General features: G+C 51.2%; 1 protein-coding gene across 1 annotated transcript; it reads left to right on the top strand.

Moving 5' to 3' along the window:
* The first annotated feature begins 888 nt into the window (after positions 1–888).
* FAIM2 (Fas apoptotic inhibitory molecule 2) lies at positions 889–17,409 on the top strand. Its single transcript, XM_048928514.1, has 12 exons — positions 889–1,266; positions 2,716–2,902; positions 5,476–5,579; positions 5,718–5,782; positions 6,451–6,504; positions 8,697–8,747; positions 9,181–9,220; positions 9,680–9,717; positions 10,908–10,995; positions 11,486–11,581; positions 13,354–13,407; positions 14,782–17,409. Exons 1-12 carry the CDS (start codon positions 1,252–1,254, stop codon positions 14,929–14,931), a joined length of 942 nt encoding a protein of 313 aa, XP_048784471.1. The 5' UTR covers positions 889–1,251; the 3' UTR covers positions 14,932–17,409.
* The last annotated feature ends 1,539 nt before the right edge of the window (positions 17,410–18,948 follow it).

Consider the following 18,948-nt stretch of genomic DNA (forward strand, 5'->3'; position numbering starts at 1 on the left):
GCCCCATGGAGGAATCTGGCTGGGCTGGGGGCTGCAGCTGGTGAACCCCTCTGGGGTCCATTAAGAAAACATGCATCTGCTTTCTCACCACGGGTCACCTGGAGGTTCTGTCCCCAAATCTTGGATGGGGACTGAGGGTGATGTCACTGAGCTGAGCATCACCACTTCCTCATGCTCAGCTGCGGCAGCACAAACCTGACCCCTCTGGCTCAGGTTTCCAGCCCTAGCTTTGGACCTGCCCGATTCTATGCCTCTGCTCAACCCCAGTAGAAAGAAAGCCCTTGAGGAGCTTGTGGTTAACGGGCACTTAATTGATTCTGAATGATCCTGACAAGTTTTTGCAGTCTTTGCGGTAATCTGATTGAGTAGCTGATTGGGTTGGTCTGTATGGGTGCCAGCTGTACATTGCTGGGCCGCATTCCTTCACTTCCAGCTCATGCTTTTCTTTTAACCCTTCCATCGACCCCTTCCAAGGAAAGGAAATCTCTTTTGCTCAGTGCCCTTTGCTTTTGATGTGCTGGGAGCTGGGCACCCCATTTAGCTCCTTCATTCATGGATGGGATATAGAAATAATATTTGTCAGTGGTGGAGGCTGTGTGGGGCTGATGCACACACACGGGACACCTCCAGCCCCCTGGAGAGGGTAATGCAAGGGGGGGAAATGAGCCTCTGCCCTGCTCTGTGCAAAGCCTACAAAGGGCCAGGGAGGGACCCAGGGCTGTGCACCATTCCTTCCTGCTGCTCTTGTGATGGAGAGATCAACTCTGGCGTTCCTCTGCCCCATTGCTGCCCCATACCTGGATACAGCAGGGCCCATTGGCTGTTGCTCCTCAGCCCGTAGCTGGGGGCTGGCACACAGCAGTGATGCTGCAGCAACGCAGCATCCTTTGCATCTCCCTCTCCTCTGCAATACCTGCCCCGAGCTCAGCATCTCTGAGGCAGCTGCTTCCCACCCAACTGCTGCCTCCACACGCATCCTCCCTGGTGTGCATCCCCCCCTCGCTTGCCAGTGAGTGCTTGCCCTCATTTTGAGCTGTTTCTTTCCCAGCTTCCCCCTGTGCTGCAGGCTGGGAATGGTACGGTCCTCTCTCCAGCTCCCATTGCTCCGTGGATATTGCTAGAAGGTGAAGGCATCAGTGTGAGCTGCAGCGGCTGCAGGCAGCCCCAAATCACTCCAAGAGGGAGCAGAAGGGGCTCAGTGCGGGGCTCTGTCCCTTCTCTCTGGGTCTGGCAGCACCTTAGTGAGGTGCCATGACCCAGGGCAAGGTAGGTGGGAGGTCAATGCTGGGCTGGTGAGTCGTCATGCATGCGTAATTATTGCATGGTTTGGTAGGTGGGGGTGGGGGGAATGGGTTGGATGGAGAGGGTTTAAGGGATAAAGAAGCTGCCGCACGGGGGTGGGGGGGTAACTGGAGTGTCTGAGCAAAGCCTGGTTTGGAGGTGCCTATGACAGTGGTGTTTTGGCAGAGGAAGGTGATGGAGCAGTCATTGTGGAGCTGGTGCTGTTTCTTGTGGTGCTGGATGTGGAGCTCAGCCCATCCGTGGCCGTTTCTTGCCTCCCCATCCTGGATATCGGGGTGCTCATGCTTTCCCATCACTCCTTGGCACTGCACCTCCTAATGCAGGGAGTTCTGTGTTTTGGGGTTCACCGTTGCTCTGATCCTGGGGAGGGGGGGGGGTTGGTTTGCATCCTCTGCCAGCACAGTGCACCATTGCCATGGCAACGATGCTGGAGGCTGCCTGGATGCGGTGCTGGCCCTGCATTTCTCCTCGGGCATCTCGGGGAGGTCTGCATGGTCCTGGCCACCATAGAGGGCAGAGCAGAGGATGTAGTACACTCTCATCCCAAAGCAGATGTGTCTGTGTCCAAGTGTGGCATCTAGCCTTATTTCTAAGGGTTGGCTTTAATTAAAGACCTTTTTGCAGGAACTGTGCTGTCTGTCTCGGTACCAGTTCACTGTTCTGCTTCTTTCTTGGGGCTTCCAGCCCCACATCCCTGTGGCCCACGGGGTCCCTGATGCTGAGCTAGCACCTACATTGGCAGCAGGAGCAGGACACCAGGTTCATGGCTCATTGTGGGACAACAGAGATATTGCTGGAAGGTTAAATGGATGCTGTTCTCAGGTGGTCTGTGGCTGGCTGTTTGCTGGGATTTCCTATTCCGGCTCTGCTGGTTCCCAAATCCGTTTGGTGCATCTTTGGGTGAGCAAAGGTGCATCTTTGGTGCAGGCAGAGGTAAATGCTGGAGGCCTAAATCACGACGCTTCACTGGGGATGGGGGAAACTGCCCAAAGTGGGGGTGCCAGTGAAAATGGAAGAGCTGAAGGTGTTTCTTTTCTAGAAACTGAAAGTTTTTGTTCTGAGGCAGAGAGAGCTCAAAAAGGAGTGGGCTAAAAAGCTGAAAAAAAGACCTGGATGCTTTCCTGTGTTATGCCAGAGCTGAGACACAACTGTGCAGCCTCAGCCCCAGATTTTATCTGCAGCTTTTCATACCCTTTGTCATGTTGTATCCTCCGATTTCTCTCTCAGTCAGAGGATGCACTTCTCTGGGGGGCTGCTGGGTCACCTTTCTCTGCAATGTGGGACTAAACCATAGAGCGCCAGACCTCCACTTCTGCCCTTCTGATTTCACACTGAAAGGTAATTTCTGTGCCATTTTGTAGTCTAATCTTTTTTTTTCTTTTTTTTCCTTTTTTTTTCCCCCTTCCTGTGCAGCTCTCAGTGAACAACAAACCCCCAAACCCCGAGGGGCAGGGGGAGAAGAAGGACAATGCCAATGCCACGGCGCCCCCAGCCCCTCCAACCTATGAGGAGGCGACAGCGGGAGAGGGGGTGAAGATGGGCGCTTACCCTCCTCCTCCATCCGTCCCATTGCACCCCAGCTGGGCTTATGTTGACCCCAGTGAGTACCCACGTTGGGAGGGGGGTGCAGAGTTTCTCCTCAGGCTTGTAGAGGGGAGAGGAGCCAGGGATGGGGGGGAGCTGGTGTCATCTGTGGTAGAGATGCTCATAGGGTTATGGCTATTAGCTATAGAAAATGTAGGAAAACATGTTAAATATTTCTGTATTTACTATAGAAAAATATATTAAAGATATAAAAATACTTGAATTAGTGGGGAAAAGAATCTGGCTTGCCCAGTGCCTCAAATGCACTGCCTTCTTCCCGTACATGGGACTAACCCCAGTGCTCTGCTCCTCTCCAGTATTGGGATGAGGAAATCCCAGTTTGCTGCACAGGGCAATATCACCTCCTGGGGCTGGGGCTATCCTGGTGTGATACAACCTCATCCTCCCCCCACCCCTTCCATCTCCTTCTGTCAGAGAAGCAGCTGAATGTGCAAAACTATGACATCAGTGATGCCCTGTGGCTGCAGGGAAGCGCTCAGAGCCAGCAGAGGTGGAAACGCCACTGCAATCCAGGGCTGCAGCATTGATCTGCAGGGCAGTGAGGGCAGCCCTGGGTGAACAAACAGCTTTTCTTCCCCTCTGCAGGGGTTGTGACAAGCAGACAAAGTCTGCCTGTGGCTATGAGCTGGAGGTGCAGGAGGTGGCTGCTGGCTGCAGAGCGGGAGAAAAGCTGCTGGGGGGGCAGCTGCTCCATCAGCATGGCTGGAGTTGCAAGGAACACCAAAGGGACTGCGTTTAAGGGGTCCTGAGCCCTCTTTCTTCGCTCCATCCTCTTCCTCTGTTTTTCTTTGGCCCATTCCAGCCAGCAGGGATGGTCACAGCTGTGGGGGTGGAGAGCTGTAGAGTTAGGGAGCAGAGCTGAGGTGCATGTGCCTGCATGGCCTGGAGGTTTCACAGTCTTTTTCCATTCATGCCTGCCTTTAGGGGTCAGAAAAAGAGGATAGATAACCTCGCAGCTGGCTGTAACCACCATCTGGGTCTTCCTGCTGTTGTGATGGATTAGGATGAGTGAAGCCCAAATGGGTTGGGGTGCCAGCATTCTGGGGCTCCCAGAGGACTCATTTTGGTGCTGCGTCATCCCTTGCTCCATCCTGACAATCCTGACTGGGTTTTCCCTCTGCAGCTCTTCCCTGTGCACCCTGCACTCATCCCTGCTATTGTTTCTCTCTGATTTCACATTCTCTCCCTGCTCCCATGCTGTGGGTCTCAGAGGGGGGGGGATGCGATGGGGCTCTGCTTAATGGCTCATATGAGGCTACAATGCAGTGACACGTGGCTTTGGGGCTGCTGTCTGGAGTCCCAAGATGTGGGGACACTATGCCTCAAAGGGGGCCGTGGTTGGGAGGTGGCTGGTGCTGGGGATGCTTCTGGGCAGGAGGAAAGCCCTCCATTCCTCGGAGGCATTGAGGTGCGATGTGGTGCTGGATGCTGTGATTGCTGTGACGCAGGAGGCACAGCGGTGCCCTGGGGACACAGACCTCAGGTGCTCTGTGACAACGGACCGTGCAGAAATAGGATGCACAGAGGAGCACGTTCCTTCTGGGGAAAAAGGCACAAGGGGTTCGTTACGCACCAAGAGAGCACAAGGGATTTATTTGCTGCCAGGGGCATCTGGAGATGAGGCTTCTGCAATAAGAGCAGGCAGCCTTTGGCCAGTAAAACAGAAGAAATTGAGGGCTAGGGCTCTGAATTGGGCTTTACTGCAGCGCTCCTCAGTGTCTTCGTGGGTCTTCCCTCCACCTGCCCAAAGGAGCTGCCTATCAATGAGCTGTGAAGCTCTGAGGAGGAGCAGAGGTATCTGCCAAACAGGCAGAGATGGGAACGTACAGCACATGTCATGTCATCAGCTCTGTTCCCATAGGAAAGCCAACTTGCAGATGGTTAGAAACACAGATGGAGGTTTTTGGAAGAGAAGTAGCATGGAGAGATGATGTGTGAAGGCTGCAGTGGGTTTGGTATATGTGTTTTGTGTTGTTTTTCTTGAGTGGAAGAAGCTCCAGCAGCAACAGGGGCAGTGCAGAGGTGTGGAAATTTTGGGGAAGGTGCTCAGCAAAGGTTGCACTGCGGTTGTTTCCCTCCTGCTGCTAAATGATTCTGGCTCCATGGATAGAAATTGGATGTAAGGATGGAGCTGAAATGAGCTGCTCTCAGAGGGAAGAACGTGCTGTTGGCATAAGAACTGATGCAGCCACAACCTGAGCTTAGGCAATTACAGAGCTGAGAGGGAATCCTCCTGCACCGGGGCTCCAGACGGGAAAGACGGAGGTGCTGAGTCACAGCTCCTCTTGGGAATATTTTAATATTCAGCAGAAGGTGAATGAGGAAACAGCATGAGCCCTCTAATTACCTTTAGAGATGCCCTATTCCTGCAGATAGGGATCAACCCTGGTGTCCTTGTTGAGCTGGGGTTTGTGGAAGGTCATCCCATTTCTCATCCTTGGAGATGATCCTTGCACGATGCGCAGTTCTGCATTACGGTTCCTGCACTTTGGGTCTTCCTGAGCTGAAATCAGTCACCGAGGACACAATGTTAAAGCTGGATGGGGCTGATCTCTGCCTTCTCTTCAGGCACGAGCCCCAGCTATGGCAGTGGGGCATACCCTGGAGACACAGAGATGCTCACATCCTTCAGCTGGGACGACCGGAACGTGCGCAGAGTGTTCATCAGGAAGGTAAGAGCTGGAGCTGTGTCCCTCTACTAAGCCTCCTGCAGGGTCGTGAGCCCTGCTCTGCTCTCTGGGACCTGGCTGCGGTGGCTGTGGCCCCCCAGGAGCATGCAGTGGGTCTCCTATGGGTGCCTCTTATTGCAGGTTTATGCCATCCTGATGGTCCAGCTCCTGGTGACTCTCGTCATTGTTGCTTTCTTCACCTTCTGGTAGGTCTCTGTGTTGCAGTGGTGCTTTTTCCTGTCTGTGATCTGCACTACCTGTTATTCTGGGTTATTTTTTATTTAGATATGTGAACGCTTATTCCATGTACTCTAAGACTAAGGGTCCCCACAGGGTCCTTCTGCTGGGTGGGTGTCCCTTCTGGATGCCCCCTGAATGATGCATTGCCCCTTTGGGTGCCACCCCCAGCAGAGATGGGGATTCTTATCCTCACATTCAGCAGCTACTGCTGCTCTGTCCCTGTTTCATTCCTCCCTTGGAGTTATCAGCACTATCAGACTCCATCCTAATGCTCCTGCAGAAGCAGGCAGACACCCCACAGCTCTCCAGCTCGGGTGATTGAGCATCCTGGGCATTGCAGCTCATGTTGCCAGTGGAATGAATAATGGATCACTGTCAGCCTGAGGAGATGACCTCCTCCATCACATCTCAGCAACACCACAAGCCTGGGGTCACTGATAGCAGCAGGGCTGTCTCCTTGCTGTGACAGCTTGGATTGCTTTCTGTTTGCTCACTCTGGGTAGAGCCCGCTGTGTTTTTGTGCATAGCTCCTGCTGTGTCACCCCGTGAGCATTCCCAGGTTTAATTCAGCAGTAAGCTGTGAAGTGATTGGCATTTCAATGCCCTCTGCTCAGTGTTCCTTTCTGTTTTGCAGCGAGCCAGTCAAGGGGTACGTCCAGGTGCACTCTGGTTGGTACTGGGCTTCCTAGTGAGTATCTGTTCTCTCTATGGCCATGCATGTGCCAAACAGCTCTGGACGTGGCTGTGGTGGTGTGGAGATGCTTTGCAAGCACTCCTGTGTTTTGTGCATAAGGACTTGCTGATCCCCAGAGGTCCCTCCCAACCCCTGTTGTTCTGTAATTGCTTTAATGTGTGTGCAGGGGGAGACAGGGAAAGTCATAGGAAGGTGAAAATAGAAATGAGAAGCCTCACCTAAAGGAGCCTAAGTCATGAGATAGACTGGATACCTCCTAATTCTTCCTAAAAGAGGGCTTGCCACCCTACAAACCAGCGTCAAAGTAAATGCATGAGTACTGGTTGCAGAGCAAATCCAGTAGAACTGGGGAGCTCCCAGGTAAACACTGCAGAAAACCAGTTGGAGAGCTGAAAGAATGCAGCGGGTGCCTTAGAAGCTTAATTTTCATGGAATCATTAGGGTTGGGAAAGATCATGGCTAAGATCATCCAGTCCAACCAATTTTTGGATCCTCTCATTGAAAGCAAGGAGGGTGCCTGGGTTTATGTCCCATGTCTGGATATCCAAGAGATGGGGAAAGGATGCAGGCCGTGTTGATCTGGGTATTTGGAGACACTGTGGTCTCCTGGCCCTGCCTGAGTGTGCACTGGGAGGAGGGCAGGGGGGTGGCAATCATGCTGAGGTTGCCATCACAAAGCAGCTTTCAGTGCTTGGAATTTGGGGCTCCATTCATTAAGCAAGCCTGGTCCCAAAGGTCAGAGAGGAAGGAGTTTGGCTGCACCCCGTGCTTTAATACATTTGCTGTGGTGCTGTTTTCTGGTTGCTGTGTGTGTTAATGCTGTTCATTAAGCAGACAGAGAGCGCAATGCAATTGCCCATGAATGATGTTCTGTGAACCTGTCTTTAATTAGTTACACCCAAATCACAAAATGTGTCCAAGCCTGGAGATGAGATGCCTGCTTGTATAACTTAGAAAACAGCTCCAAAATAGCAGTGATAGTAGAAACTGACACCAGCACTGACCTTAGAGGAGAATTTGCTCCTTCCTGACCCACTGATAGGTTGGAGAGCTGTGCTGTCTTGCAGAGAGACAAGACCTGAGCAGAACTTGGGCTTGGTTTTCCCTTTGGGCACACCTGCAGCCTTCTCAGCAGTGGGCATCTGCCTCCTGGCCTTCAGGAGAAGCAAATGCATCTGGGGACAGGTAGAGAGATTTCATTTTGGTCTGCCCCCTTCAGCAAGCCCACCTTTCTCCCCCACTCCCCACATTTCCAGGTCCTTGTGCTGGTTGGCTCTCCTTCATGCACAGACATCACCTGCGCATCTGCACCTTCACAGTACAAGTGGATGCCCCAGGGTGAATAATGCAGGAGCAGATGATGAGTGCAGGGGGGGTGCAAAGCAGATGGACAGCAGCAGAGCTCACTCTCTGCTCCCAGTGTGAGCACTTTCCTGGTTTCCCTGCGGGAGAGCTCAGTTCAGGTTTATCTCTGGTGCATTTATCATGGCCCGTGGCCTTTGCCGTCACGTTCATTTATTAGACCGAAGGTGAGTGGCTATCGTGCTGCCATCGGCATGCTTGGAAGCTGCTTTCCCCCAGGCACGAGGGTGAAAGCAGGTGAGCAGGTTCCCACTGCGCCGGACCCCATCAGCGTGGTGGAAAAACACTGCAGCATGACAGCGGGGCACAGGGACCATCCCTCTGCTCAGGGATTGCTGCTTTGCTGAAGGGTGGAGGTCACGTCCCTTCTCCAGCACAGAGCATCCTGTTGTCCTTAAGCAAGCTGCTTAAAGCAGAATTCATAGGGCTGGGGGGAAGGGCTGCAGAAATGTCCCTCTGGTGACCTGGTCCCACCAGGGAAATGAGTGATGGAAATGAAGGGCACAACCTGGCTGCATCCATCCAAGCCCCACAAGCAGTGGGGAGGTGTCCATAACAAACGCCTTTGGGTGCTCCATTGACTCTGCTCTAAACCATCCTTCAGGGTTTTTTCAGGGGTGGGTGCCCTGTCCCACCTCAGCGATGGGCGTAAAGCAGGAAGCTTGGGGCAGCAAACAGCTTCAGCCCCAGCCTCGACTTTGGCACCGTGCTGCATTTGAGAAGTGCAGTGGAGCATTAAGACTTGTCACCTGGAAGCTCCTCTCTTGCATCAGCACGCAGTGCTTGTGTTTTCACCCTTTAATCTGCTCTTTTTCTCTTTGCAGTGCTGTTTTCTTTGTGACCTACCTGATTCTTGCTTGTTGCTCTGGGCCCAGGTAAAATGTTTTCTTTTCTGGGTTTAGAACAATGCAATGCAGTGAAGGATGAATGTTATCTTGCTTCAAACATGACCAACAGCATTGCAGAGATGGGACGGGGCTGTGTTTCCAGGCCTGGTGCAGTTTCGTGTTGCTGTTGGGGGTGGGAGATGAGTTGCAGCCCCAGATGAGCTGCTGTATTGCTCTATATGCTCATTGTTAAATACTGCAGGGAGCCATCTGCTTTTTGACCCCCTATTTGCTCTGCTGGGATAACAGAAGGGCATTAATGCCCTTCTGGCTCTGGAACACACAAATCCATCCCCAACCCCCACTGGAATGAGTGTCTTCCTCTGTTCCACCCTGCCACTTACTTATAGGCTACTAATTACATTAATTACACGGCACATCTGATTGCATCCCGCTGACCAGCCCGTTTCTTCGCTTGCAGGAGGTATTTCCCATGGAACCTAATTCTGCTGAGCATCTTTGTAAGTACATCTGAATGGTGTCTGCTCTGACCACTGCGAGCTTCACAAGGGCTCCAGGCAGGAGAGAAAAGGCCCTGCTCTGAATTCCTGCAGGAATTCCATCCTCTGATTGCCCTGCACTCGGGGCTGAGGAGCTGTAATTGAACTAGAATGTGATAAGAAGGGAAGAAGGGAGCCTCTGTTAAAAGCCAAATGCCTGTGGAGGCTGCATGGTCACGGGAGTGGGACAGTCCTGTGCAGGAGGGGGGAAGGTGGGATTGCTCTCATTCATTTTAACCCATTCCCACGGACATTCATCATTGATCTGTTTGAAACTATGCAGAAATGCTTCTCTTGGGCATCTGTTTGAGGTTGCACTGCCCTTGTGGTTATCACTGTTGCTGCAGTTCAGGTGCTCTATCTGCTCAGTGTCTCCTTGGGATGTGAACACAAGAATAATGCTGTTCTCTCTCCTCCCAGACCCTCTCCATGGCTTATCTCACAGGGATGCTTTCCAGGTGGGTTGAGCACACTGTCCTGGAGCTGTCCTGATCCCATGTGTGACCTTTCCTCCCTTCTGAACCACAAGGGCCACCTGAGCCCTGGGCATCTGCCCCAGCGGACACCCAAAGCAGAAACTTTCCCTCTGAAAACACCAAGATACCCCCTTTTATTTTTATTTTTTTTTTTTCCCCTCAAGGAAACTCCACATGAAGAGGTGCTAACCCCTTCTTCTCCACTGCTGGGGCAGCACAGGGTAATTCCTGACTGTGCTAAACTCTATAGGAGAGCCCTGGAGAGCCCCCTTGCCTGCACAGCTGGGCTATAGGGCACTGCCATAGGTTGATCTCACCCTTTGCAATGAGCAGACTGGGCTGGAGTGACACAAGAAACAAAGTTGTTTTGTTTTGTGCTCCCTCTTGCTCGTTTTTGCTGATACGCTCTGCTCAGATCAGCTCTGGTTCACATGGGGCCCGGCGATGAGGCAGTGGGCGTTGATGGATCTGTGCAGCAGACAAAGAAATCGATGGTTTCAGCAGCTGAGGGAAAATACCAGAAAACAGGAGAGAATAGCAGAGATAGTGCTCTGTAATGAAACTGGAGGGAAGAGCAGGAGCATGGTGCTGGAACCAAGGCAGCATCAAACACAAAAACACACATTCTTTATGATACAGACATATATATATATATATATATATATATATATCACCATGTAGTCTTTCTAGCTGCTCAGATCCCACCCTGCAGATTATTGGTGCTCAACCCCTTGTTGCAGGCACGTAACAGTGGCTTTTTGCAGCTTTCTGACTTGTGCTGCGGTGACGTTTGTCACTCTATTTTTATTACCTCCCAGTTTGAATCCTCCCCTTCTCCATCTGTCCATGCACAGAGAGATTTTTATACTCAGTCCCATCTTAACTGCTCCTGAGCTCTCAGCAGGCACAGATATGCCCCCTCCTGCCTACCTTCATCCTTTCTATTTAAAGCAGGAGGAAAAACCCATCTGGGTCTTTCTCAGTGTTTTCTATCTTTCCTTTAGACCCTGAGGAGTGTTGGTATGGTTGGTGCAGGCTGTGCCCCCGAGATTTGTGTTGCCTATGTGTTTTCCCTATGCGCTCCCACTGGGCTGCTGCCTGTCTCCACCTCTCCTTCCCCCCATACCTGTGGAAACCTCACCAGAAAATTGGTTTTGCTGTTAATTTTGCAGTTATTATGACACCAAGTCAGTTCTTCTGTGCCTGGGGATCACTGCCTTGGTGTGTCTGTCTGTCACCATCTTCAGCTTCCAAACCAAGGTCAGTCCCTCTGGGTGAGGAGTGGAGGGGGGCAGGTCTGTAGGAGCAATCTGAGTGATGCTGGGGTGCAAAGTAAAGGTTATGGCAGATGTTGGGGTGAGGGATGGGTCAGGGGTATAGAAGGGATCAGAAGATGCGAATGTATGGAGGAAGCTTGTTGTAATATTTGTTTTGATTTGGTTTTTAGGGTTAGGTTGGGATGCTGGAAGGCACTGGCACAAATATGCAGGAAGGACTTTTGGATGTTTGGGATGTGATAGGTTCTGGGTTCTTCTGCACAGAAACAAGAGGGGTATGGTGAGCGTTTGGCTCTGCCACACAGTCATGTGGGTGCTGGGCTGTAGGACTTGAGCTACAGATGAAGCAATTTCCTCCAGCAGAACATCGGAGTAGTGCTGGGGGGTCCCTGCCTGCAGGCATGGTGTTTGGATCTCCTCGATGCCCCCTGCTCCATTACCTGCCCTTGTAATGCTTCTCTTTGCCTCTGCAGTTTGACTTCACCTCCTACCAGGGCGTCCTCTTTGTGATGCTCATGGTGCTCTTCTTCGGTGGCATCATCCTGGCTGTGATTCTGCCCTACAAATATGTGAGTAAAGAGACATGTTCCGCTTTCCAGTTCCCCCATTTCTGCTGCAAGGCTGGGAGGTGCTCAGCATCAAGTCCTGGGGCTTGGTTTCAGAGAGGTGTCCCACTCTACTCTGAAAATGCACAGGAGCACCAACAGAAGTAAAAACAAACAAGCAAACAAAAAAAAAAAACCACAAAAAAAAGCCCAAAAACTTCACATGGCTGCTGCCTGCTTGTACAATCAGATATCGGGTTGTGGGACAGCACTGGCCTGGGGCTGGAGGAAGTTTGCTTCTGTTCCTGGAGCTGCACAGTGACCCCATGGCAGATGGCATCACCTGCTTGTGCCTCAGTTTCCCCTTCAATAAAATCAGGGTGGTGAGAGTGTTTGTGTTGGGTTGCCCCAAACCAAGTGGGCTCCTAACCCAAATTTAGGAAGAACTTAGACTCTGGATGCCTGCAGCTGGGAGGCTGTCTGGCCAGGCCTGGCTGTAGCCACACAGTATGGGACAGAGTCTTGCATTTTGTCTTGAAGCTTGCATCTCTCCTATAGAAAGAAGCCCCTCTGGAGGGTGCTTCAGACCACAAGGCACCACCTCATTGCTCCTCCACTTGCCTCCAGTCCCTCTTGCGTGGGTCCAGCCCTCCCTCCAGCCTTGCACACGGCTCTGTGCATCCCTGCTCCTGGCATGAACTCGGTGTTGGCTGGGACCACACCTTGCAAAGAGCTTGGTGTGGCAGCACGGAGCATCTGGTCCTCATCCAAGAGCGCTTCATTAGGTGAACTGTCACTCAGGCAAAAGCCTGACAGAATCTGAAAGGTTCTGATGAAAGCAGGAAGGTGTGTGGGGCTCTGTACCACCATTAATCACATGGAACGCCTCCTGGTACTGTGACAGCAGCACCTGGCTTTGCTCACAGCAACCTTCAAGTGCCCTCCAAACCCTACACGTGTTTCTGGGTCATGCTTTAAGAGTCAGACCTACAGAAGATGCTCCATTAGCGCCAGCCTTGGACTTAACCTGATGATGGAAAGCAGGCTGGTGTTTCCAAAACAAGGAAGCTGGCATTTTGTTGGCTTCAGATCAACCTCCTTTCTTCTGCAACATGAGGGTAAAGCAGCTTGTAGTGCCAATCCGCTGCCATTACAACGTCGAGACAACTGCTCTTTATCTTGTAGTCTGTCAAGATAAGCATAGCTAGAGGCAGCATGTAATGATCTTGTCTGTCTTGGGCAGGCTGCAATCTCTGGGTTGAATCAGCCATCCATGTGGGCAACCTGTCGTGGAATAGCAGTGCACTGGGTTACCATGCGCAGCAAGCAGAGCTGAGACTGGGTCTCCAGCCCATTGAATCTCTGTGATTCCAACAGACAAATATCATTCCACTTCCACTGACATACAAAACTCAATCCGGTTCTGGGAAGCAATTGGAGTTTCTTCCCACGGGATCAGCTCGCCTGGATAAGCAAACACCTCCTGGTGCTGCTGCAGGATGTGTTTCCACCAGAGTTGCTCTAAGTGTCTGCTGGCACTGAGTTGAAGCATCTGTAGAAACAGAACATGTGGCCTTGGCAGCTCATGAGCCAAATGGACATCAAGGCAGAGTGTGGCAGGAAATTGAGACACGGGGACTTGCTCTCTGCTAAAACAAGCACTGCATTTGGTCTGAACGTGGTGCAAGTTCCAGGGCTATTAGAGCACCTTCCTTAGCTCGTACCCTGCATGTCTGTGTCAGGTCCCATTTAACCAGTTCTCCCACAGGCACTGATTGGTGGGTTTGTTTCTCCAGGTGCCCTGGCTCCATGCAATCTACGCTCTGCTTGGTGCCGTCATCTTTACTATGGTAAGTGGGGGTGCTGGGCACAGGGCTGGGAGTGTGCTGGCAGGAAATATAAGCAAGCAAACATGGAATAATTGTTGTGCTTTGGTTGTTTTTTTGTTTGTTTGTTTGTTTGTTTTTTGCCTGGAAAGGTGCTTAGGGAAGGGAAAAGAGTGAATCAAAGGACTGTAGAGAGCTTTACATCCTCAAATGGCTCACAAATAGCAATTAGCACGGTGACTTCAGCTTTGACCTGGGAAGGTGTTGGTGTACGTGATGGTGCTGTTGCAGAGCGTGGTGTGATGGGCAAACCCATGCTGCAAGTGCAATAGTAGGTGTGAACAGCAGAAAGTATTGTAAGGACAGGTCAAAAGGCAATTGAGAGTGGGAGGAGAGACTTTGGCACAGCAGCAGGGGCCCAGTGTGGGGCTCGAGGGGAAACTGGGAGTGAAATGAGGCTACGAAAGTGTACAAGGCCAAGGCAGGGCTGGCTGGGCTGGAGTGGATCAAGGTCTGGTTATGACATTCACTCATAAACAAAGCTCCAGGAGAGCAGTCAGAGGCCATGGGTTGGGATCAAGGGGCATTGGGAAGCTTCACTGCAGGCAGCAAAAGCCCTGAAATGGGGCAGTTCCTCTGAAGATGAACAGGCTCCATTCATTCCTTGGGCTGCTCCCTTGCTGCCCTCTCCCTGAGCATGTCCTGGCAGTGCCCTGCTTGCATTTGGGTGTGGGAATTGTCTGGGAAGATGCTTGGCTCTACCTTGAGGTGGGGGTCAGGAAGAGGGCTGCCTTGGGGCTCAAGGCGGTGCCCATTGGGCATGCTGTGAATAAAAGCAGTTGAGCAATTTAATTTATTAGCTAATAAAGTCATTTCAAGTGAGCTCGGATATTTCTTCTGTGATTCACGATTAAAGACTCTTCTGCGAAATACGAGGAAGCTAAACATCTTATAATCACCCTATAAACTTCAGTCAGAAGTTGTGCCAGGCTTGTCAGCTCAGCCTGCCCATGCCCTGGGAGATTTGGGGTGTAGCGATGGGTGGGAGGGCAAGGATGCCAACTGACCATTCATTCAGATCGCAGCTTGGAAGGCGTTAGCTCTGCTGCTTGGGGATGCCTCTGGTGTGGGAGAAGTGAAGGAGAGCTTTAGGAATAGGTACGAAGGAAGCAAGCCTGGAGTAGGGGTCAGGGTTTGACTGTTGAGAGTGAAAAGAAGGAAGGAGAAAGTTGCAACAGTGCATAGTTTTGAGCCTCTAAAGGGCAGATATGGGCCCATAAGAGTGGCAGCACTCTTGTGGGTACAGTGAAGCTGCTGAAGAGCTCCTAGCAAAGCTCTTTTTGCCTCCCCATGCAAAATCGACCCATGACTGCCACTGAGTTTCCTCTTTTCCCACAGTTCCTGGCCTTTGATACACAGATGCTGATGGGGAATCGCCGATACTCACTGAGCCCAGAGGAATACATCTTCGGAGCCCTCAATATCTACCTGGACATCATCTACATCTTCTCCTTCTTACTCCAGTTCTTTGGCTCCAGCCAGGAGTGAGCACAGCAGGGCAGTATCTTCTCTTCGTTAGCTAGATGCAAATGTTTAAAAGAAATCTTAAAAGGAAAAGAGGGTTTAAAAAACGACAGCAAAACAACCCACCCTTTCTGGCCCACTAGCAGGCTCCATTCTATCAGCTGAGCAAAGCTCCTGGGTTTCTTTATGCAGCTTGTATATATGCTGTTAAGCCTTTGTGACCCAGACAGCAAAGCAGGGCTTAAGTGTGATGTCTCTCCTGCTCCCTCCACTCCTACTGAGCTCAAACCAAACCAGAGACTGGGAGGCACAAGGCTGAGGTTTTCTCTTCCCCAGAGGCTGTCAGAGCTGCCTGCACATCATTGGATTTGAAGTGCTGGGAACAGCTCTGCAAAGGGAAAGTGATGTTGAAGCAGGAGAGGAAAGGAATTTTGCTAGGATGCTGGCAAGAAAAACAGCTGAACAAAGGAAAAAACAAAGCAAAACAAAAACTAGGGAATGCCCCCTCCCCCACCATCCCCACACTTGTCACCTGCATTCATTCAGAGCCCTACTGCCTCTGCAGAGAAATGCTCGAGCACATAGAAGGACTGAGCAGGGGATCACATAGTCTGGATGTCCCACAGTCAGCCCGCCAGGCTCAAAGGGACCCGTTGTTCTTTGGGGGCATCCCAAATGCCTCTGCAGGGGGAATTCTGTATCCTTTGCAGCTGGTAGAGGGGATGAGGCTGCATTTTTTTTCCTTCCCAGACAGTAGGACCACTGGTGTGGTCTCATCTCCCAACCCAGGGAGGTTGGGATGTCAGCGTTCTTCATGTGGGTAGGCTGGAATCCCATGGGTCAGTTGTTAGCAGGGAACAGCAGAGAGAGAGGCTGAGTGTCAGAGCCTTCCTGACATGGGATGTGAGTGTCTGAAGTGCTGTGATCCATCCCAAGGGCCTGATGCCTTCATGAAAGTGTCTTGGTTACTTGAGATCCACGGTCCTAAGTGGTTGTTACCCAAAGACAGGGGGTGGACACCCGTTGCTTGAGACAGTGACATTGGTGTTGGCTACAAAGAGGTGTCTGCCCTCTCCAGACAGGGATAGCAGAGCACACGCAGGTAAATTTCCATCTTCCCCTTGCTCACGTTCCCTTGTTTGGGGATTGGCTGGCTAATTTCTAGCCGTAAAGCTCCCTGTGGAGATAAGGGGCCTTTTGCTCTTATTTAGAAAGCGATCCTTCCTGCTGATAGAACCCGTATCTTCAATCTCCCTGGAATGCTGGTGCAAGTGCGTCACCGGGCTGCCTCTAGCAATCCCCACGTCTTAGAGAAAGGCTCTGCCAGAATGCTCTGTGCTGCACATTCCTCTGCTTCTGCTGCCCCAGCTGTTACCCCTCACATGTTGCATCCTCCCACTGCACGTGTTCCGTGCCCCGAGCTGGGCAGAGGAAAAGGAAAGTTACTGTACAAGAGTCAATAAAAAAATAATGCTTCAACCCCTCAGCAGCTGTGCTGACCTTGTTGGTAATGCAGGAGCAGAACTGATGTTTTTCATCTCTCCCTTCGAGAAAAAACAACCATGGTTTGGGGATAAGGAATGCTACAAGGATAGCACAAAGTCCACGAGTCCCTGTTTTCTGCAGCACATCATAGGGACCAAATAAGGGCTGTGAGCTGCTGGGCAGGAGGAATTGGGAGAAAAGACAGCATGGGAGGCACCCTAAAAGTTCGTGAAGTAGAAGTTCAGACAGGGATTTTTCCTCACTCAGACCCACGCAGGCACTTCTGCAACACCTTAGCAGACAGGCTATGCAGCTTCCTCTGCTCATAGCAGGCGGCTTGTGGGTATTTCTGCTTTCCAGCTTTTCAGGAAGGAGCATAATGTGAAGAGTCCTGACTCAACAGCAGTCCTAAAATTCCCCTGGAAGAGGACAAACCAGGAGCTCTGCAGCCCTCTTCCTGCACTGGGACTTCTTGCAATCAGACCTGGGGAGGAGAACAAAAACCTGCAGCCCACTCTGGATTTCTTGCTCTTTTTCCTTCTGATGTAGAGTAACTCTGCTGCTGCTCTCTCCTGGCTTTCTGCTCCCATGTGGGAAAAGCTTGCATGGCATCTGCTCCATCTCGAGCCCACCTCAGCAGGGATCACTTGTATGTCCCTCTGCAGGGCTTCCTTCTTGCATGTGTCCTGGTTCCTCTCTGTGCTGTCCCCACAGCTTACTGCCCACCCGAGCCAGACAGAGATCACTTGAAAGTTGAAGTCCCCACAGGGCTGAGCATCACAAGGTTAGGGGTGAGGAACAGCCATCGTTGGGTTCCTCCTTGGATTCTCACCCTGCTGCACAGCAGAGGTGCTGGGCTGCTTCTCTTTCGCCATGTGAATATTCCTTATCTGAGGCCTTCCCTGCCTGGCCCCTGGCTCTGTATCCCCGCGCTCCTTTTGTCCACCCATTCTTACAATTTCAGAAATAGGATTTTGTATTTTCTCCAAACGTTGCTAATAAACTGTTGCAAAACTGTTAGCGTTGTTCTGTTGCGAGGCCATATTGATGGATGGTTTGGTTGCACAGCTGAAATGGAAAACACAACCAGGACTGCAGCGTGACGTGGCATAGTTCAAGGTTTTAGTGCAGACCTGATTGCTCTTTCTCTGCTTATGGCCAAAGAATGCATCCTATGTGAAGCAATAAAGTGCTCATGGCTTTAGCACAGCCACCGTGCATGAAGTATCTGAGAACTGAGAGCCAGAGGACTCCTTGGGTGTGAGCAGACTCTCTTAGACATGGGTTAAGCTGATGTAGGATTCCAAAGCAACAAAGCAGAGGCAAGCAAGTGCTGCAAGCAAATGCACAGAGAGCATTTCCCACTGTCTCTGGAGAGTGACCTGACGCTCAAAACCTTCTCTGGAGCCAGTGAGAAAAATAAAAGCCTCCAGAGAGCAATTCACCTAATGTAAATTAATGCCTACAGTGGGCGGAGAAAACTCCTATCTCTCTCCATCAGCCACAGAGGGCTGATTAGTGTGGCTGTCAGAGCGGAGCAATGCCGAGCACAGCATCTTGTTGCAACAGATCTCTGCCTCTTAGAAGGAGCCGTGCCCAAAAGGCAGGTGTGAGATTTGTTTCCCAAGAAATGTGGCTAAACAGTGAGATAGGGCCCAGATGGGCTTTCCTGCCCACAGACGCATTTTTTTGGCAGCAAGAAAAGATGTTGCATTGTTGTTCTGGGTAACTTAAGCTCTGCTGTGGGATAGTGATTGTGGAAAAATAACTGAAGCAAAACATTGCCATAGAAAGAGTGAGGTGGCTGTGAGCATTTGTATGAGGTATCGCTATCTGCTCCCGTCATTAACGTAAATGAAATAAAAGACTGATGATTCAGCCAAACTTCAACACTGGACTGAGCAATAGGGCAAACAGCAATTGGCCTAAAGCACAGTAGGACCAATCCGAGGTGGATGTGGGAGAGGAGGATACTCTTCTCCCAGGTAACAGTGATAGGACCAGAGGGAACGGCCTCAGTTTGTGCTAGGGGAGGTGCAGGTTGGATATTAGAAATGATTTCTTCTTCGAAAGAGTGGTGATGCATTGGCGCAGGCTGCCAAGGGAGGTGGTGGGATCATCACCCCTAAAGGGGTTCAGGAACCGTGGGGAGGTGGCACATGGGAATGTGGTCAGTGGGCATGGTGGGGTGGGACGGAGTCGCACTGGATGCTCTGGGAGGTCTTTTCCAATGTTAATGTTTCTCTGATTCTAAGCACGGAAATGGGGAGACAGACCCCATTTTGAAGGATATCAGAAGAGGAAGGCATTGAGCTGTTTCCTATGCCTACAGCAAATAAGGCAGGAATATGAGGGGTCCAAATGCAGACAGAGAGTCAGAGGAAACCTGAAGTATATAAATACAAATTTCTCTCCCAGAAGAAGAGTGAAATATTTATTTTTGCTCCCCTTCCCATCTTCCTTCCCTTCCATCTTCTAGCTGTGTTCAGGACAGTGGGACTCTTTGCCAACCCTGCTTGTTTTACCCAATGCAAAACTCAGACAGGGCTGAACCTT

This window comes from Lagopus muta, chromosome 28 (genome assembly GCF_023343835.1).
Source record: "Lagopus muta isolate bLagMut1 chromosome 28, bLagMut1 primary, whole genome shotgun sequence".
NCBI lineage: Eukaryota > Metazoa > Chordata > Aves > Galliformes > Phasianidae > Lagopus > Lagopus muta.